At 37.5% G+C, this 17,259-nt stretch overlaps 3 protein-coding genes and 1 pseudogene across 4 annotated transcripts; 2 read left to right on the top strand and 2 right to left on the bottom strand.

Moving 5' to 3' along the window:
* Positions 1–3,219: 3,219 nt before the first annotated feature.
* Positions 3,220–7,168, bottom strand: LOC111385951 (annotated as a pseudogene).
* Positions 7,169–11,524: 4,356 nt separating this feature from the next.
* Positions 11,525–12,394, top strand: LOC111385950. Its single transcript, XM_023010376.1, has 2 exons — positions 11,525–11,640; positions 11,749–12,394. The coding sequence occupies exons 1-2, from the start codon at positions 11,525–11,527 to the stop codon at positions 12,392–12,394; spliced, it is 762 nt and encodes a 253-aa protein (XP_022866144.1).
* A 30-nt stretch (positions 12,395–12,424) lies between these two features.
* Positions 12,425–13,099, top strand: LOC111385949 (uncharacterized protein K02A2.6-like). The gene has a single exon (XM_023010374.1). The coding sequence runs from the start codon at positions 12,425–12,427 to the stop codon at positions 13,097–13,099; it is 675 nt and encodes a 224-aa protein (XP_022866142.1).
* Positions 13,100–15,290: 2,191 nt separating this feature from the next.
* Positions 15,291–16,595, bottom strand: LOC111385948. Of its 2 annotated transcripts, XM_023010373.1 has the most exons (3): positions 16,495–16,595; positions 16,024–16,403; positions 15,291–15,939 (listed from the first exon to the last, which is right to left on the bottom strand). In XM_023010373.1, the coding sequence occupies exons 2-3, from the start codon at positions 16,393–16,395 to the stop codon at positions 15,400–15,402; spliced, it is 912 nt and encodes a 303-aa protein (XP_022866141.1). In that variant the 5' UTR covers positions 16,396–16,403; positions 16,495–16,595; the 3' UTR covers positions 15,291–15,399. The 2 variants fall into 2 exon arrangements, with proteins under 2 accessions (XP_022866141.1, XP_022866140.1); XM_023010372.1 differs by lacking the exon at positions 16,495–16,595 and having other exon boundaries at positions 16,024–16,485.
* Between the last annotated feature and the right edge of the window lie 664 nt (positions 16,596–17,259).

The raw sequence follows: 17,259 nt of genomic DNA, 5'->3' as shown, positions 1-17,259 counted from the left end.
CCGTCTCAATTCTGCACTCAACACACGTTAGTAGAGACACGAAAATAACACGCACAAACGGGACAGCCATAGACTTAAATAAACATCCCATTTTTTGACCCATGTTCATTCCAACACTTCGAAATTGATCTAGCCTTTAGGGCACCATTTCCGGACATTTATTTCTTGTGACGCTGCGGCCAGATGTCAACAAAAACAAGCCTTTAATGCTGCTTATTCGCCAATACATAAGCGTGAACATGAAGGTGATGATGACAATAATGTAGTTGACGTCTTAGAACAAGACGAGTTCGGCTAGTGGATGCGCCTGTTTTAGGTCATTTTGCTTCAGATGGAATGGCGAAAACGATGGAGAAAAATCTATGCTCTCAACTTTAATGGTGACGGGGACGACGACGACGACGAGAACGACGATGAAAAAGACTACGATTTAGTGCATGGTTTTTCAGTAAGATTTGCTCCCCAAGCTTTCCATGATCAACAGAAAAAGGTTGCTTTGTGATTATAACTTAAAACCGATATTTTTATTGAATTTGAGGTGGAAAAAAATTGTAGCCATTCGTGATTTGTTTTCCTTATTGATTATAATTGAACATATTACATGTATCTTTGTTGTCATATTTCCTCTTTTAGATAATTGTTATTTTCGGTGCATTAAAAAAAAAATGTAAAGCACTAGCGTTCCTGGTTCGAAAACTAAATATTATTTGATTTAACTAAAAAATTGATTAAAAAAAGTCAAAATTGACAATTATTTTTAATTAAATAAGATTTTTTAATTTTTCAATCACACATTTTATCAACCAAACGTGCTAAAACTCTTACAAAACTCATGAAAGGTTTAATAATTGTTCTCATTTTTCTAACAATATTTAGAAACTTTAAAGAAATTCTTTGGAAACTTCTAAGAACTTTTCTTAAATTAGTAAAACTAAATTATATTTTTTTATACAATATTTTAAATGCATTTCATGTCCTACATGCTTCTTCGACTTCAATAAAATATGATGTTTCTATGTATAGAATATCATGTTGCATTTCGTTTTCCTTTTTCGTGCAAGCTAGTTATTATATAAATTTCTTTTCTAGTAGTGTGACATTTTTCCTTATGCGCAGAAATGGGATTCATTTTTTGAATACTAGTTTTCTACCTGTGCATTATGTCATTTTTTAGGTAATATTAAGTTATTAGCGCTGTACCAAATTTTACATCATTTTACATTAAATTTTACATTAAAATAAAATTCAACTCTAATTATTACATCAAAACTTAAATCAAATAATTAGTGTTTAACCATTTTCTTCCCTTTTTTTTATTCTTAATAATTTATTTATTTGAAATATTTTTTATTTAATTATTTTATAAATATATAAATTACTAAATAAATAATTACTTTAAATTACGGAAAAGATTAAATTCATCAATAAATATAAAAAACACAGTACAGTTAATAAAAACACTACAATAATGAAAATATTAAATCATGCCATTGAAAAATAGTGCAATGCATTTCGAATTAGGATATTATGATATTACGAAATCGAAATATTATTGTAATTTAATTCTCGAAATTCATATGTTCTTCCACAAATGATCGATTAATGCATTTCGAAGTGCAATGTGAGACTCTTTATCCTTGATTTGTCTATGACGAGCAAAGGAATTCTATGTTGTCGTTTAATACATTTTGTGTTAACTTCAAGAAATAATTGTGTTTGTTATATTTTATATTTTTTCTTCTTTTAATTAATTCATTAATTATTATTTTTTACATTTAAAATTTATTTTAATTGCAAATAATAATAATAATAATAATAATAATAATAATAATAATAATTTATTGTATTTAAAAATATATGACACAAATACCCTTAATAAATTTATTTGGAAAATGGAAAGAAAGGGTAAAAACGACTTTGTACACTTTACACCAAAATGGTTCAAAGTACAGTGTTGCATTGGAGTTGTTTTGCACCAAAAAATGGTGTATTTTGGTGTTTTGGGTCATACATTGGAGATGGCCTCAGAGACGAAGATTTTTAAGCTTTGAAGCCGCATATCCTGAGTATTAGTCAAATATGTACATTTTTCCATTAATTCACGCAATTGTAATTAAGAAATTATTAAAGAAAAGATTTTTCCTAATGAACAAATACTAAATTCAAAAGTTCTTTCATTTTCCTTCAAAATTTCTAGATGTAACAATGTACTTACAAAATATACTATTTAGCCGTTGTTTGAGCCCGTTTTGAGAGAAAAAATGTATTTTGAATTTTTTTTTTTAAGAACGTGTAAAATAAAATAAAAAAATCGATGTACGTGTAAAATTAGTTTATTGAAAAATGTATAGTTGAAAATAATTTTTTGATAAAATGGGGCTCAAACAAAGGCTTAATCCAAGTTAAGAAGTAGGGTGAATTCTGTAATTTAAGTCTTGAGAATTGATGTTTAAAATAAGTTATTGTAAGTTATAGTGAAAAATTAAGATATAAAAAGTGGGAAGATTTGTGAAGGAGTGATGTGTTCTTATTATGTTTAAAGCTTATGTTGACAAAGTACCGGTACCAATTTTTAAGGTTATTGGTTTATTGTCGACTAAGTGTAGTTTTTCAAGGAAGAATTCTCTTTGAATTTGATTATGCATTGCTTGTGAAGTATATGTTCGTATATGTTCTATAGATTTACATGTTGTCGATTGGAATTCGAAAGGGATATTTCTATATTTTGTGGAGATAAGGGCCAATATTAAGATATCTCCATGATAGCTAAGTGACATTCTTAATACATTCTATACAAAAATCTAACATTCTATACATACTCACAATTACGTACTTTATGTGTATTATATTCATACAGCCGATTGTCTAAGTTTCGAATGGCCTCTAATGGTAACTACAACACCGCCTTGTTAGAGGATTTGCAATGGGTAACATCAACTCTTACATGGCTGGCATGCTTTTTGGTGGGATTTCTCTCCTATGTAAAGGATATTAACCTACTAATTGATTCTTTCACTGATTTTCACAAGTCGATATGTATGAGTGGCGTATTAGAACATATTCAATGTAATCGTGAATTATTTAAAAAGTGTCGTATAAGTGGAAACATATGCTGTTTAAAAAAACTTCAATGCAAGCTGACAAGGACTATGTCAAGTTGACCTGACAGACAAAAAATAGACAATGTCTAGACGGAGGTCTAGACTCTACATGTATACATTAAGGTAGAGTAGGAGAAAGGGTAGGCTTTACAACCTTAACTTCACCACAATCACTGATATATACAGTCTCAAAGGGGTCTATTCCATATTGCACGAGCATTTTTGGCTCTTCCATTTCCAATAAACTCTGCAAAATCATTGTATTGCCTCATTCTTTCTGATGGTTTGTAAGTAGAAATTGAAGCTATAGTCCTCACCACATCCAACCCCTACAATTAATTTAATGCGCTTCAAGTACTTATAACAAGGAATTATAACATATAATTGGAGACAAATTAATAATTCTAGACATGTCATCCATAGTTGTTTAACTAAAAGGACCAAAAAAGTCAGTTCAGACTTGCTCATGAGTGGTTCGTGAACTTTAAAATGCCAATATTTAGTCATTAAACTATAGACTAATTACCTGGTTAACCACATACAGAAACTAACAGTAAGGTTGGGTTGGGGCACATCCCGCAATTTACCTCCCTCACGATACTTTAGGGGCGGGGCGTTAGGGGCCCTCAATGTTGGGGTTCAACCGTTTAGACTTGATGAATAAATTTTATGACTAACAGGGTTAACACAATAATAATTAAAATATTGCTGTTAAATCTTAAAAATGTTAACCAAACGACAACATATACTTACTGACTGTTGTGATATACCCCTTTTAGCAATGCACAATTAATAAATATTGCCTTTTACATGTTACTGCTTGCAGGGTAAAAATGTATAAAATTGGGTGATTGATTTTGTCCTCTAAAGTTTGGCGAGGCTTGCAAACAAGCACCAAAGTTCATTGACCCGCCAGGTTTTTGACCTTAAACCAAAATTGATTCACAATTCAAAAACTTACTGATGAGAAAGTTGAAATAACGTGGCAAAGTAATATTAGAAGCTTTTACTCACCTTCAAGAACAGCACCAAATACTATATTCTTGTTAAGGGCAAGGTCCAGGTCCAGGTCCAGTTGTGATCAAGAATTCAACGTTATGGTAATTTGGATTGAGCTTACGATCATCATTCTCTGACAAACACGACGAAACAACACCAGCCCTTTGAATGTTCCTACAAAAAAGCCTTAGAATCAACTGTTTCCGAGTTCTAACCATTTTCATGGGTGGCTTAACCTCTCCTTTATCCCTCCGGCCTTGTGGGCCGACCACAAAGAATTGTCCAGGATATATTTGTTGAAGTTGTCCCACATCAATTGTGGAAGGGACTGGTGGTCAGTTTATATTTTTCAAATTATATTATTGTTATTTCAAAATATTTTTAATGACCTATGTAACCATCAATTGTGAGCAACAATATAGAACATATTTGCTCAGCTTACAAGCACTTTAAAAGGTTGTGCTGGTGGTGAGTATATGACCACATAATTATTTGAACTTTAAAAGGATTCAATCTCGTTGAGTTGTTGATATTAGTGGTATGACTGGGGAGTTACTTGGTCACTTCCTAACATTGTTCCGCATTTTCGAGTGTTGTATGGTTGGTGTACTTTTGACCGTGGAAAGGTGAATTTTGCGTGCTTATTTGATTGGGAGAAATAGGACTTCTGACTCCAAGTCACATAAATGACTTTGCTAAGGAAAGTTGGCTTTGTGGTTGCTTTAGAGTTGAAGTCTGACGTTCTCATTTGATGATCGTTTTGCTAATTTTTTATACTTTATCAAATAAATCAACAATATGATAGACAACTAAACAAATCTCAACTCGGTGTTCGTTTGGTGTTGAAAAAAATCGAATTCGAATTTTTAGTAGATTTTGATAAAAGTTAATAAAATGTATGATTGAAAAGTCATGAATTCTATAAAATATGTGATTAAAATTAATTATTGACTATGACTTAATTTTAAGAATTTTGTTGGATATACAATCTCGATTGACAATCTTCTCACAGAAGGGGGCTCATGATTTTTTTTTATTCATTTTGAGTCATCTCTCATATGTGTGATTGTCAATCAGAATTATCAATTCAAATTGTACACGTAGCATGACCGTAATTTTAATAATAAGTCAACATGGGCTTAATGTATAATGCCTCAAAATATCTCATAACACGTGCGAAGGACAGGTGTTTTCTTGGTAACAGTTACCAGTCTTAAAAAAAAAAGGTTAAACCCTAACCTTAAGGGTTCCCCACCACCCCTGCCTTGGAGCATCGTGAAGGAGGTAAATCGCAGGTTATGCCTCCAAGGATACAGGGTGGAAGGCTGTTTGTACACTTGCACTTACCCAAGAGCCAAATCCATATTTCAGGATTCGAACCCTTGACGCAACAGTCTCAAGTAAAGCTGGATTTCTCCACCCTCCCCTTTTACCACTTGGAGATGTGCCCTGGAGCAACAGTTACCAGTCTTGATTGTGACAGAAACGTGGCAGCCGACAGAAAAATATTCAACAAATATTAAGGTGAGAGATATATTAATAAATTCGCAGCCGAGGAACCGACCACGTGAAGCGCCAAATTTCGAGTTTAGTGCGTTACATGTTCAACAAAATGCTGGATTAGTGGGAATGAAAAATTCATTGAACCGTGTAGAATCGGTGTCCGTCTTTCGTTATTTTTTCCATTTATGCCTAACAAGTGCACATTTCGCTCAAAATTTGAACTTAATTACTCATATCGACCTTAAGAAACAGAACTAATTTTTAATACCAACAATAGAGTTTTTCTACCGGAAATTTGACAACATTTTACCCTTTATTTATTTATTACTATTTTTTTTTTGTTGAGACTTTCGATGGTATTTCTGACAAGCTTTCTGCTTAAAGGAAGAATAAGTTTCGATAGAATTTCGGTCACAAAAGACACTTCAATTTGAGAATGCTAAGATTTTTAGAAGTGCCAATCTCAATTTTTGCCTTGATTTGAGGCAGAATTTTAGAATAGGAGATTGGATCTTTAAGATTTTTCTTCCTTCAACATTTTTAACCCTTTGATTTTCAAGGTTTTTTTTTTATTTTTTTATTTTTTTATTTTTTGAGCCTCATTATAGCCAATTTTTTGGAGGACTTATTTTTGTGAGTTGACATAGTTAGAGTCTGTTTGACATTGATTATGAAAAATGATTTTCTGATCGTTAGAAAGAAAATTGAATCCTACCTATGATAGAAGAAGTAAAAAATCACGGCTTAAATAATAAAATAACAATCAAAGAATTGATTTTTTGAGATGAAAAATTGTAACTAAATGGGCTTAATCATTGCTCATAACATGTGATAGACCCGTCTAGGACTGATGAAAAAATTATTTAAGCATTATCTCGCGATTAGTTCACGCTAACTTTGCTTTTTTTTTTTTTCTTTTTTTTTTTCACTGAATCGAAATTAAAAGCTAAATTAGAAATTTTGGAAGAAATCAGAAGAGGAACATTAATAAATTGTGTGATTAGCTTACACAAAGTTTAAACAGAAACACAAATGCATAAATGGACCAAATTCAAATAGATTCACCAACGAATCAACGATAATTTCCATCCAACAAGTTAGGGAATTAATTACTTCTAATAATATTAATATCAAAACATCAATTATTCAGTTATTACAAATTATGCCAAAAAAAAAAAAAAAAAAAAAAAACGGAAGAAAAAAAAAATGTTAAATTAAATTTTACTACAACTTTTCTCCAGCTCTAGATTAGACAACGCCAATTGCGATTTCGTCCTCGGAATCTCTCCGGTAGGACCGGTACCCATGGCCGGTGAAGTAACAGAAGGTGAATGCCCAGGGTCAGAGGCGGTGATCAATGCTAAGCAACTTTCACTCCACGATCGCTTCACCGGATATGACACTTGCGTATTCTTCGGCGGATGCGAGCAACGGCCGCGCGATTTATGTAATGCACAGTTACAATTCCTATGATACGGCCGCCGCTGGATCCCCATATCGCCACCAGAAATACATCCTTCGAATAGACCCCGGAGCAGTCCGTCTCCGGCAGCTCCTGTGGCCATATTGATCTCGCGATTCTCTGATGTTCTGAGATATTTTTCCCTTTCTCAGCTTCTTAAGTGGCATAATGGCTCCTGAACTACTTTTATTGTTGCACAGCAGAGCACAATACGTGCCACGTGGGTCGGTGGGGGAGATCCCCAGCTGGTCATGCTGCACATAAAAATCGTATATACGAGATTACTTAAAATGATGTGGAGAAAAAAATTGAATGAAACATTTGATTTACATGTAACAAAGTTCCTAATAGTATATTTCTATTCATATGGAAAAACAAGATTTATTTGTGTTGTAAATGGTGTTAAATCCATCAAATATCAATGACCGCTCAACTTTAAATTTATCTACGGTTTGGTAGCAAATTTTCATCCAAAGAAATTACTTTTTTGACCGTTATTTTATTATTTCAACCATAATTTTTGACTTCTTCATTTATAGACGAAACCTATTTTTCTCTTCAAAGGTAAAAAATCAATTCTTACAATCACCAACAAATAGGTCCTTAGTGTCACCATAGACACTTAATTTAATTTTGTTTCACTATAATCATCTAACTTTATACTTATGTCACTATGGTACCCACCTAACTTCTTTTCACAATTTTCACTAATTTTAAAAGTGATGATATATAAAATAAATTTAAAAAATAAAAGCTTTTTTTATTAAATTTTCAAAACATTTTTTTTAAAATAAAGTTGGATGGTCATGATTAAATGTTATATGAAATTGAATGGTCATGTAAAACGTTATATGAAATTGGGTGACCATGATGAAATAAAATTAAAGTGGGTGATAATGGTGACACTAATTATAAAATTGAGTGATTATGATAAAATAAAATCAAATTAGGTGACCATGGTGACTCTAAGTATAAAATCAAGTGACAATTAGTAATTTTATCCGTTGTAAATATGAAGGGGTAAAATTTTTGAGAAGTTAGAAATTATTTTTGAAAAAATAGAATTATTGATTTTATAAGAAAAAGGCAATCCAATTCTTTTGTGCTTCATAAATAAATTATATTATGAGGGTTTTTGATGGTGATTAAAATTAAATTTTAAGTAAATTTTGATAGAAGTACGATACAGGGGTATTTTTTGTACGGGCCTTAAAGTTTTATATGGGCACAGGCTAGGGTTAGTATAAATAATATGTTGTAACACTATTTTTCAGAACTGAATAAAGAAATCTCCGCTTCGTTCTCGTGGACGTAGGCACATCGCCGAACCACGTAAAATTCTTGTGTTGATTTTCGTTTTCATCTCTTTAATATTGCGCATAAAATCCAACAGTATTAGATAAGAGGTTAAGACGAATAAAATAGGATTTTGGGTTTAGTTTTCAATTATGAGAAGTTAGTTACTAAATGTTATATAAAATAAAAAATGAGGGATTTGATTGCAATTTAAATTTAGTAAACACTAAGTAGTATTATATGGATATCATTTTGAATTTATACAAACAAAACCTTAAACCATTGATAAAGAGAGGGAAAGAAGGAAAAAAAGAAGAAAAGAAAAGTGAAGGAAAAATTTAGCGCCGTCGCCTTTCTCCAACCTCTCAGAGGTGGCGCTAGATTTATAGAGAATAGAAAAGGAAAGAAAAGAAAAAGAAAAAAAAGAAAGAAGAAGCAAAAAAGGTCGAAGTGTCCAGATGAAACGGTATACTTTGTTAAAAATAATTTCTTTTACTATTAGTCTACAATCATATTTTTCAGATAAATTCTTGAATATCAATTGAGGTAAGAATACATCATGCAAAGTGATAAATTCTTATTTCTTGATGTTTATATAAATTTTCGCACGGAATACTATAAGGCTTTCCAGCCGAATTCTATGTTAAATCCTTCGGGATAGATAATTAGGTCAAATATGTTAAATCCTACGGAATGAACCTTCGAATCAGTTATGTTAAATTTTTACGGGATATCAAAATTCTTAAGAAATTCCTTGAACTCTAAATCTAAGAAATATCGTTATGTTATATTAGTTTTTTATTTATATCATGTTAATAAGAATGTACACGTATTCTTATTAAGTGTTTTTCAAAATACTCACTCTTACAATAACTTTTCAGATGAGAACGTGTCGTGTGAACGCGTGGAAGATTGACCGAGTGACGCTTATGGGATCGCCAAGTAAAGTTTTCAAAAAATATAATTGTCAACTTTTGTTTGAATAATATCTTTATTTTAATGTACGTTATTTAATATTTTTAGAGATCCAGCATTTTATATTTAGTGCTTATTTGTTACGGATTAAAAGCCAATTAAAATCAATTTTTCTCGTTGTTTTACCATTTCAACCGTCATTTTTGAATTATTCTCTCACGGGTAGGACTCACTTTATCTCTAACGGTCAAAAAATCAATTATTAAAATCTCTACCAAACAAGCTATTAATGTTAAATCTTAAATTAATAGTTTGAAATGGAGTATTTCAAGAATTGTATTTAATATGAAAATTTTACTTAAATTGTTATTTTAACGTTATCGAATTATCGATTACATTTTCAAATTTCAACACTTAATAAAAGTGATATTTCCACTTAAATTAAATGATGAATATTTTGGTAACATCTCGAGACTATTTTTATAAAAGAATAAAATAATAAAGATGAAAAAGATTTCGGGGCGTTACACATGTCATGATCCTAATTCCTGATGATGTCTGTCCACTTTATTCCCCTACTCAGAACTGAATGGTAAAGTAATCTAGTTCTTTACATTTCAGAATAGATGAAAATAACTTTCATTGAATACGGAAATGACAAATAAATATGGAAAAATTAGTACCTGAAGATGGCTTGCCACATTTTCCCGGGTAAGCCCTTCAACATTCATCGGGTCAAGGATCCTTTTAGGGACCGCTTCTGCATTAAAAAATCAGATAAAAGGAAAGAACGTTAATGGTAGTGATGATTCCAGATCTCGTTAGTATCGAACCCGACCACTTGACCCCGATCACATCCTCCAACCCCGACCTTATCATCATCTAAAAACACCAAAAGGAGCTCGGGTATTTGAGGTCGGGGTGGATGTGTTGACTCGTCAACTTCCATATGTGACCTATGGAAGCATTAATCCTACCTTGAACACAATCTCTACCTTATTGGACTCTTTCTTTGACTCAAACAACGATTTGAATATATGAGGTGAAACACCAACTCTTTCCCTACGAGGAGAAGGGTTGTGGCAGAATCAGTCCTCCTAGGACTCAACCACTAACACCTATAAATACACCACCTGTGCTCATTCCAAAGGTACGTTCTTCATTATTATCCTCAGTTTATAGCCTCACGCATAAAATTCCCTGTCTGACTTAAGCATCGGAGGGGCGACGAGCACATACCTCGTTGCCTTTGTTTCAGGTCCTAGAAGGCGCAGTTCGTGTTCCATCCCAGTCATCAAGCTCGAGATTTTCAGGTGATATTTTTGGTAACATCATTGGCGTCGTCTGTGGAAATTTCGCTACCAAAAGCCATGGTCAATACACGTTCAGGTCTTCCTCCAGCAAGCTCATCCGTCCCGGATAACCCTCCACCTCCTGAGGAACACCATATTCCTCAAGAAGAGTCGTCGGGGATGCCAGCACCTCCTCAAACTGTTGTTTCCACCGGAGCTTTTGAGGAACTTCGCCAGCAGGTGGTTGCATTGACCCAACTGCTAAGTCAGAGAAATTCGCATTCATCTCACACCCCAACACCTGAAGGTTGCTTTATGGCAGATGCCCGGACTTGAGTTCATCATGCAACCCATGATGATGGTGGGGTTGGAACCTCAGGGTACCACAAGTTGCATCAGGTTCAAGGTCCGTTACAATAGACTCCGCCGAACTTGCAAGAATTATTCAAGAAGGGATAGCAGCGAGTCTGCAACAAAATACTCGGGCAGCAACAGGGTTTACCCCCAATACACCATTCACTCCAGAAGTCCTTTCGTACCCCCTTCCCGATAGGTTCAAGTATCCTCGAATAAAGGAGTACGACGGGACAACCGACCCCATCAACCATCTCAATGTATACACGAATATCATGAACTTACAGGTTGCACCAGATGCGGTAATGTGCAAGGCATTCCCTCAAACCCTCACGAATGCGGCTAGAGATTGGTTTTCCACATTGGAACCGAACTCCATCACCTCCTTCTCAGATTTGGCTGACAAGTTCTCCGCTTTCTTTGCGAGTAGCAAAAGAATCAGAAAGACAGCTGCATCGCTCATGCAGATGCGTCAAGGACCCAACGAAACACTGCGCAGTTTCATGACCAGGTTCAACAAAGAAAGGCTTTAGATCCCCGATCTACATATCACAGTTGCAGTCTTAGCTCTGACTTACGCCATTAAGTGCGAAGTGTTCAAAATGTCCTTGTCTAAAACCCCGCCGAAGTCAGTAACCGAGCTACTCACACCGGCTGAGAGATACATCAATATGGAAGAAACCATGGCCCCAAAAAGGGAAGTTACCTCATCAGGGAGGTTGGATTAGAAAAGGCCACATGAGTCCAGCGTAAGACAAGGGACACCTAGGGTCAAACCAAGAAAGGATCCACCTTCAATGGCTTTTACCCACCTGAACACTTCGAGGTCCAACATCCTGATGGAGATCAAAGACTCTAGGGAACTGAAATGGCCTCCCCGATTGCGGTCTCCCCTCGATACACGTGACAAGAGCAAATACTGTGATTTCCATAGGGATCACGGCCATACCACAGAAGATTGTCTGGCCTTAAAGCGGGAAGTCGAAGCTCTTATAAGAAGAGGATTTCTGAGCTCTTTAACAATGACAAACGCCCGAGAGGATCGGGGAAACAAGCAACCAACTGCAGGCACTATCAATATCATTGTTGGAGGAACAATCTCGGGAGAAGACTCTAGCAGTGGGCGAAAACAGTATGCCAGACAGCCACCGATCATCTCAAGACCAGATCTTGGTCGTACAGAGGACATCAGTTTTGGAATGGATGACTTGGAAGGCATAGCATTCCCCCATGATGATGCCCTTGTCATATCGGCCATCATCGCCAACTTTGAAGTCAAGAGAATTCTGGTAGATAACGGAAGTGCAGCAAACGTACTCTCTCACGAAGCTTTTGTTCAAATGGGGATCTCGTCAGAACAACTAAAGCTAGTGAAAACACCCCTGCAAGGGTTTGGAGGTGGGGTCATCACTCCGGAAGGTATCGTCGGGTTACCCTTAACATTAGGAACCGAAGGTAAGCAGGTAACGTAGATCACTACCTTCGAAGTCGTCCGTACGCCGATGGTTTACAACGCCATATTGGGAAGACCAATGCTCAACAGAATTCGAGCTATTGTCTCAACTTTTCATCTGGCTATGAAATTCCCTAATTTTACAAGGTGGGTAGAAGCCGAACCTCTAGTAACAATTTCAGAACCGAAGCTCAGATCATTTATATGGAAATCCATCATATGCAGATTTGGGATACCAAGAGTCCTCATCACAGATAATGGAAGACAATTCGACAATCCCCAGTTCAAGAACTTCTACGCCAGCAATGGGATTGATCATCACCTGACCTCGATCTCACACCCACAAAGTAATGGGTTAGCCGAAGTAACTATTCGGATCATATTGCAGGACCTCCGAACAAGGATAGGGGACGCCAAAGGTGACTGGCCTGACATGCTGCCCTCGATACTGTGGGCATATAGGACTTCACACAAGGCAGCAACTGGTGAAACGCCATTCATTCTTGCTTTTGGGCTTGAGGCTACCATTCCAATTGAGGTTACCCTCCCCACAATAAGAAAGCTCGAGACGAATAAGGAGATACAAACTACCGAACATCTCGACTTGCTTGAAGAGGTAAGAGAGCAAGCTTCCCTTAGGACTGCAAGTTACCAAAACAGAACGGCAAAGCACTTCAATAAGAAGGTCAAGAACAGGAGATTTAGAGTCGCGATCTTGTCCTAAGGAGAGCAGAAGTCGCTGGGCACCAACCAGGGAAACTTGGGCCAATATGGGAAGGATCCTACGAGGTTATAAGAAAACTTAAAGGGAGAGCTTATAGCCTCAGAGATACATCAGGGAATCCACTCCCAAGGCCATGGAACGCCAACAATCTGAAAATATATTACAAGTGATTAGCTATATGTCACGGGCCTAGTTTCGTTACACCCGAACAAACTAGAACCGTGCAGCCTTAACGTTCTACAATTTTCGCACCTCACGAGAAAACGTTAAGTCAGCCTTTCCACGCCCACAAATAATTTAACCAATGAGGCTAAATTATACCCACGTTGAAAAGAGAATTTGGAAGTAAGTAATATATGGAAAACAAGTAAGGATGGGGGAAACTTTCTTTGTATAAATGAAAGGAAAAACTTTACAATCTCTCTTGAAAGAATAAACTCACTCACTCTACATTCTCTACCATCTCTCCCTCCCATTTACAAATGCCACTACATCTCTATTTATAGGAAAACTAAACCTCCTTAACATTCCACTTTACAACTCGTGCTTAGTTGTCGCCAACTCATTCTTAGTTGTCTTCAAGTGGATTGTCTTACAACTTGCCTTGCAAGTTGTCGCCAACTCGTGCTTAGCTTGCATACAACTCGCACCTAGCTTCCACCGTTGATATTTATTCTTGCCAACTCGTGCTTAACTTGCATACACCTTGCGCTTAGCTTACAAGTGGCACAAGTGGAGAAGTTGTGCAAGTTGCCCACTTGCATCCTCAAAATATCCGGCTGCAGGTTCATGTATTTTACCTCCCAAAATGGTTAGATCGGGACTTAAAAAAACCTCATTAATGCCCTAGAAAACTGCAAGATGTAGGCAGCCTGCATTCTGCCCCAAAATCATCTATGCATCCCCAGCCCGAATCTACCTGCGACCTTTGCCGAATCTGCTTGCGTCCCCTATCGCAAGCTGTTCCGTCCTTCAGAAACGCGTTACCCGCGCTATTTTGCGATCGCTACCGAGACGGATCGGTCGCGATTATGTAGGCGTAAGTCACTCCCCCACTGAATTTGGCGACACACTCATCGCCATGTATTGCCGAAGTTTAGACCTTATTTGCCATAAGTCTATCTCATTTTCCCACCTTGTGCTATGACATTTCCGTGTCATGCCAAGCCTTAAGTCATGACATTGCGATTCGTGACATATAGCTATTAATTTTCCTTTAGGGCTTGTATGCCCGCTTCATGTTTTCTTAATTTCGTTTTTACTTTTCGGGCTCTAATGCCGAGATAGCTCATGCTCAAATAAGCTCGGGTATGCAACGCCCTTAAGCCTTTTAAATAACACAAGAAGTTTTCTTTATGATATTGATCCCCTACTAAATTAGCGTAAGGCCGTGCCCCGCGCATGCAGCTAATACCTTTACTGATTAGCGTAAAGCCGTGCCTCGCGAATGCAGCTAATACCTTTATTAAATTAGCATAAGGTCGTGCCCCGCGCATGCAGCTAATACTTTTACTAAATTAGCGTAAGGCCGTGCCCCGCGCATGCAGCTAATACCTTTATTATGTAGCTAATACATTTACTAAATTGGCGTAAGGTCGTACCCCGCGCATGCAGCTGATACGTTTACCAATACCACACACGACCTCGAGCTAAAAATTTATTCGTTTCACGCCATTCTGGGATCTGAGCTCAGGCTTATATGCTCGATCAGCTCGAGGACGAGTCATAATGCATATGACGCGTACAGTTATCCCCGACCTCAAAGATCCCAGAATTCTTGGCAATGCATGAATTTTAAAATCGAGGTCGAGTCAATATAATACAGTTGCCCCCAATACCGAACTTAGATGTTGGGGTCAACCCTTGATATGAACAAGAATTAAACACTAGTGCACGATCTAGTTCCCCAAACGGTACGCCACCGAACTTAGATGTTGGGGTCAACTCCCGATGAGAACAAGAATTCAACACTAGTGCGCGATCTAATTTTTCCCAAAGGTACATCACTGAACTCAGAAAAAAGAAACCCGAAATACTCTACGCGCACGAGTTATAAGTTTAAAGACTAGGACACATTCCCTAACAACCGAACTCTAAACTATAATGTAAACTCGAATTCAAAATTACAATACAAGATAAACACACGATCTGAATAATAAAACGCATGAACTGATAAAAGACAGAGGCCAAATTCGGGCAATAAACTTGCATATATTAAAAAACCAAAGTACATAAGCCCAGATCGGGCAGAAAACATTAGCAAAAGAAAAATTATTACAAAACTCGAGGTCGGGGAAGGTCTAGTCTAGGTTGATATGGTCACTACCCCCTTCATTGTCGGGGGTTCCAGCATCGTCATCCTCATCGTTCCCATCACCCTCGGAGGAGGATAGCTCGAGGTCCTTAGCAAGCTCGTTCACAGTCTTTAACTCCTCCACTATAGGCTTTAAATCCTCGGGGAGCTTCGTCCTAAGGAATGACCGAGCTAGCCGCAAACCATAGTAGTACGAGCCAGACCCATACTGACCCAGGAGAGTCTTGAACTCATCAGACTTCTTGAAGTCATCGATCGCCTGAGCTCGGGTTTCAGCTTGAACCTTTGCAAGCTCTGCCTCAAAAGAGCTTCGCGAGTGAATGAGCTCGAGCTTCGCTTCCTCTGCTTCGCCCCTTGCAAACTCGACCTCGTCCTCCGCCTTCTTGAGGTCCACCTTCGCCGCCTCCAGGGCCTTTTCTAGCTCCTTGGCCTTCTTGAACGCAACCTCGCTCTTGACTTCGAGCTCGGCTATGCGATCTGAAGAATTCAAACCCTTAAGTCCAAGACCTCGAGCGACGCTTAGTGTCTGCAAAAACATGTATAAAGCTCGACGTGAGTATAAATTACGAAACCGATCAGGGCTACACGAGCATTCATATTAAAAACGTACCTTCAGTGTAAGAAGCTCTAGAGTCCGAACTCCCTCGTTTATATCGACCTCCTTCTCATATTTATCAACTATGCCCTGAATGAGAGCACATTCGGCGTACTCCTCGAGCGACTTCGTGGGCATATGGTCGTCATCATCAGCCAAGAGGTCCGACCCATAACAAGGGGTTCGAGCTCGGACTTGTGGTTGAGGGGTTGGCTGCTTCGGAGGGGTCGGGTTTTGTGAACTCTGCCCCAGATCCACCATGGTTGGACGGGCGGCCTCCCGTGCCCGTTTCTTTCCCTTGGACGAAGCCATGGTCGAGGTTTTTGACTTCAGGCCCTTGGCCTTTTTATGAACGTTGTCCAAGAGGGCTGATGGATCGAAAGACATCTTGAATTCTGCAAGCAAAAATGTAAAGGCATTAGCTCGAACTATAGGACGATGATTATCCATGAAATATCAAATAATGCATAAAAAGAAAGATCGTACCCTCGAGGCGTTTCAAGTCAGCAAGGTCGAGGGTGTTGTCTTCAAGCAAGAAATCGATCTTGTCCGCAAGGGGGTCGGGTTCACTAACCTCAGCCTATCTCTCTCTAAAACCTCAAAATAGGCCCGACCTTCGTTAAACCTATCTTTGTCAGGGATTTCCCACCTCGGGCTAAATGGATGATCGAGGTTTTGAGGTTTCACAAAAAAGAAACGCTCCTTCCAACCTCTAAGTGAGCTCGAGGTATCAGAAGTTCTAAACCCCCCCTTTGTTGATAAAACAAAACTGTTATACCCCGGGGAAAATTTCATATCAAACACCATTCGAAGTAGGTCGACCCTAGGCTTAACCTCGAGACATCCACATAGTATGAAGAAATACACTAATAACCTCCAACCATTCGGGGCTAATTGACCCGGACACAGGTAGTATGAGGTCAGAAAATGAATGAAAAATGGGTGAAGAGGCCACCTAAGCCCGGCCTTAAGAGCATCTCTAAAAAAGGTCATCTCCCCCTCTCGAGCTCCTAACACGGTCTCAGTTGGCCCTGGGGTTCTAATATCGCAAATTGGCATGACCCCGAACTCTCTAGCTATTTTAATAATTACATGTTCTTTATACTTAGTCGGTTCCTTGGGGTAGGTCAGGACGTCGCGATGGGAGTTAATGGGGATGACCATAGGTATAATGGATGTATTTACATCTTCAGGCCTATCACTATGATTCGAGTCCCTAGGAGCCTGACTACTGTCACTACTACTTGACCC

This window comes from Olea europaea, unplaced genomic scaffold (assembly GCF_002742605.1).
Source record: "Olea europaea var. sylvestris unplaced genomic scaffold, O_europaea_v1 scaffold3355, whole genome shotgun sequence".
Lineage (NCBI taxonomy): Eukaryota > Viridiplantae > Streptophyta > Magnoliopsida > Lamiales > Oleaceae > Olea > Olea europaea.
This window is presented reverse-complemented; position numbering and strand designations above follow the sequence as displayed.

Bases quoted from the DNA above. Each gene is read 5' to 3' on its own strand.
- LOC111385948 (XM_023010372.1), bottom strand. From the start codon at position 16,458: ATGGATAATCATCGTCCTATAGTTCGAGCTAATGCCTTTACATTTTTG. The intron at 15,940-16,023 runs GTACGTTTTTAA...ATGTTTTTGCAG, and splicing joins TAGAGCTTCTTACACTGAAG to ACACTAAGCGTCGCTCGAGG.
- LOC111385949 (XM_023010374.1), top strand. From the start codon at position 12,425: ATGGTTTACAACGCCATATTGGGAAGACCAATGCTCAACAGAATTCGA.
- LOC111385950 (XM_023010376.1), top strand. From the start codon at position 11,525: ATGTCCTTGTCTAAAACCCCGCCGAAGTCAGTAACCGAGCTACTCACA. The intron at 11,641-11,748 runs GTTGGATTAGAA...GAACACTTCGAG, and splicing joins GAAGTTACCTCATCAGGGAG to GTCCAACATCCTGATGGAGA.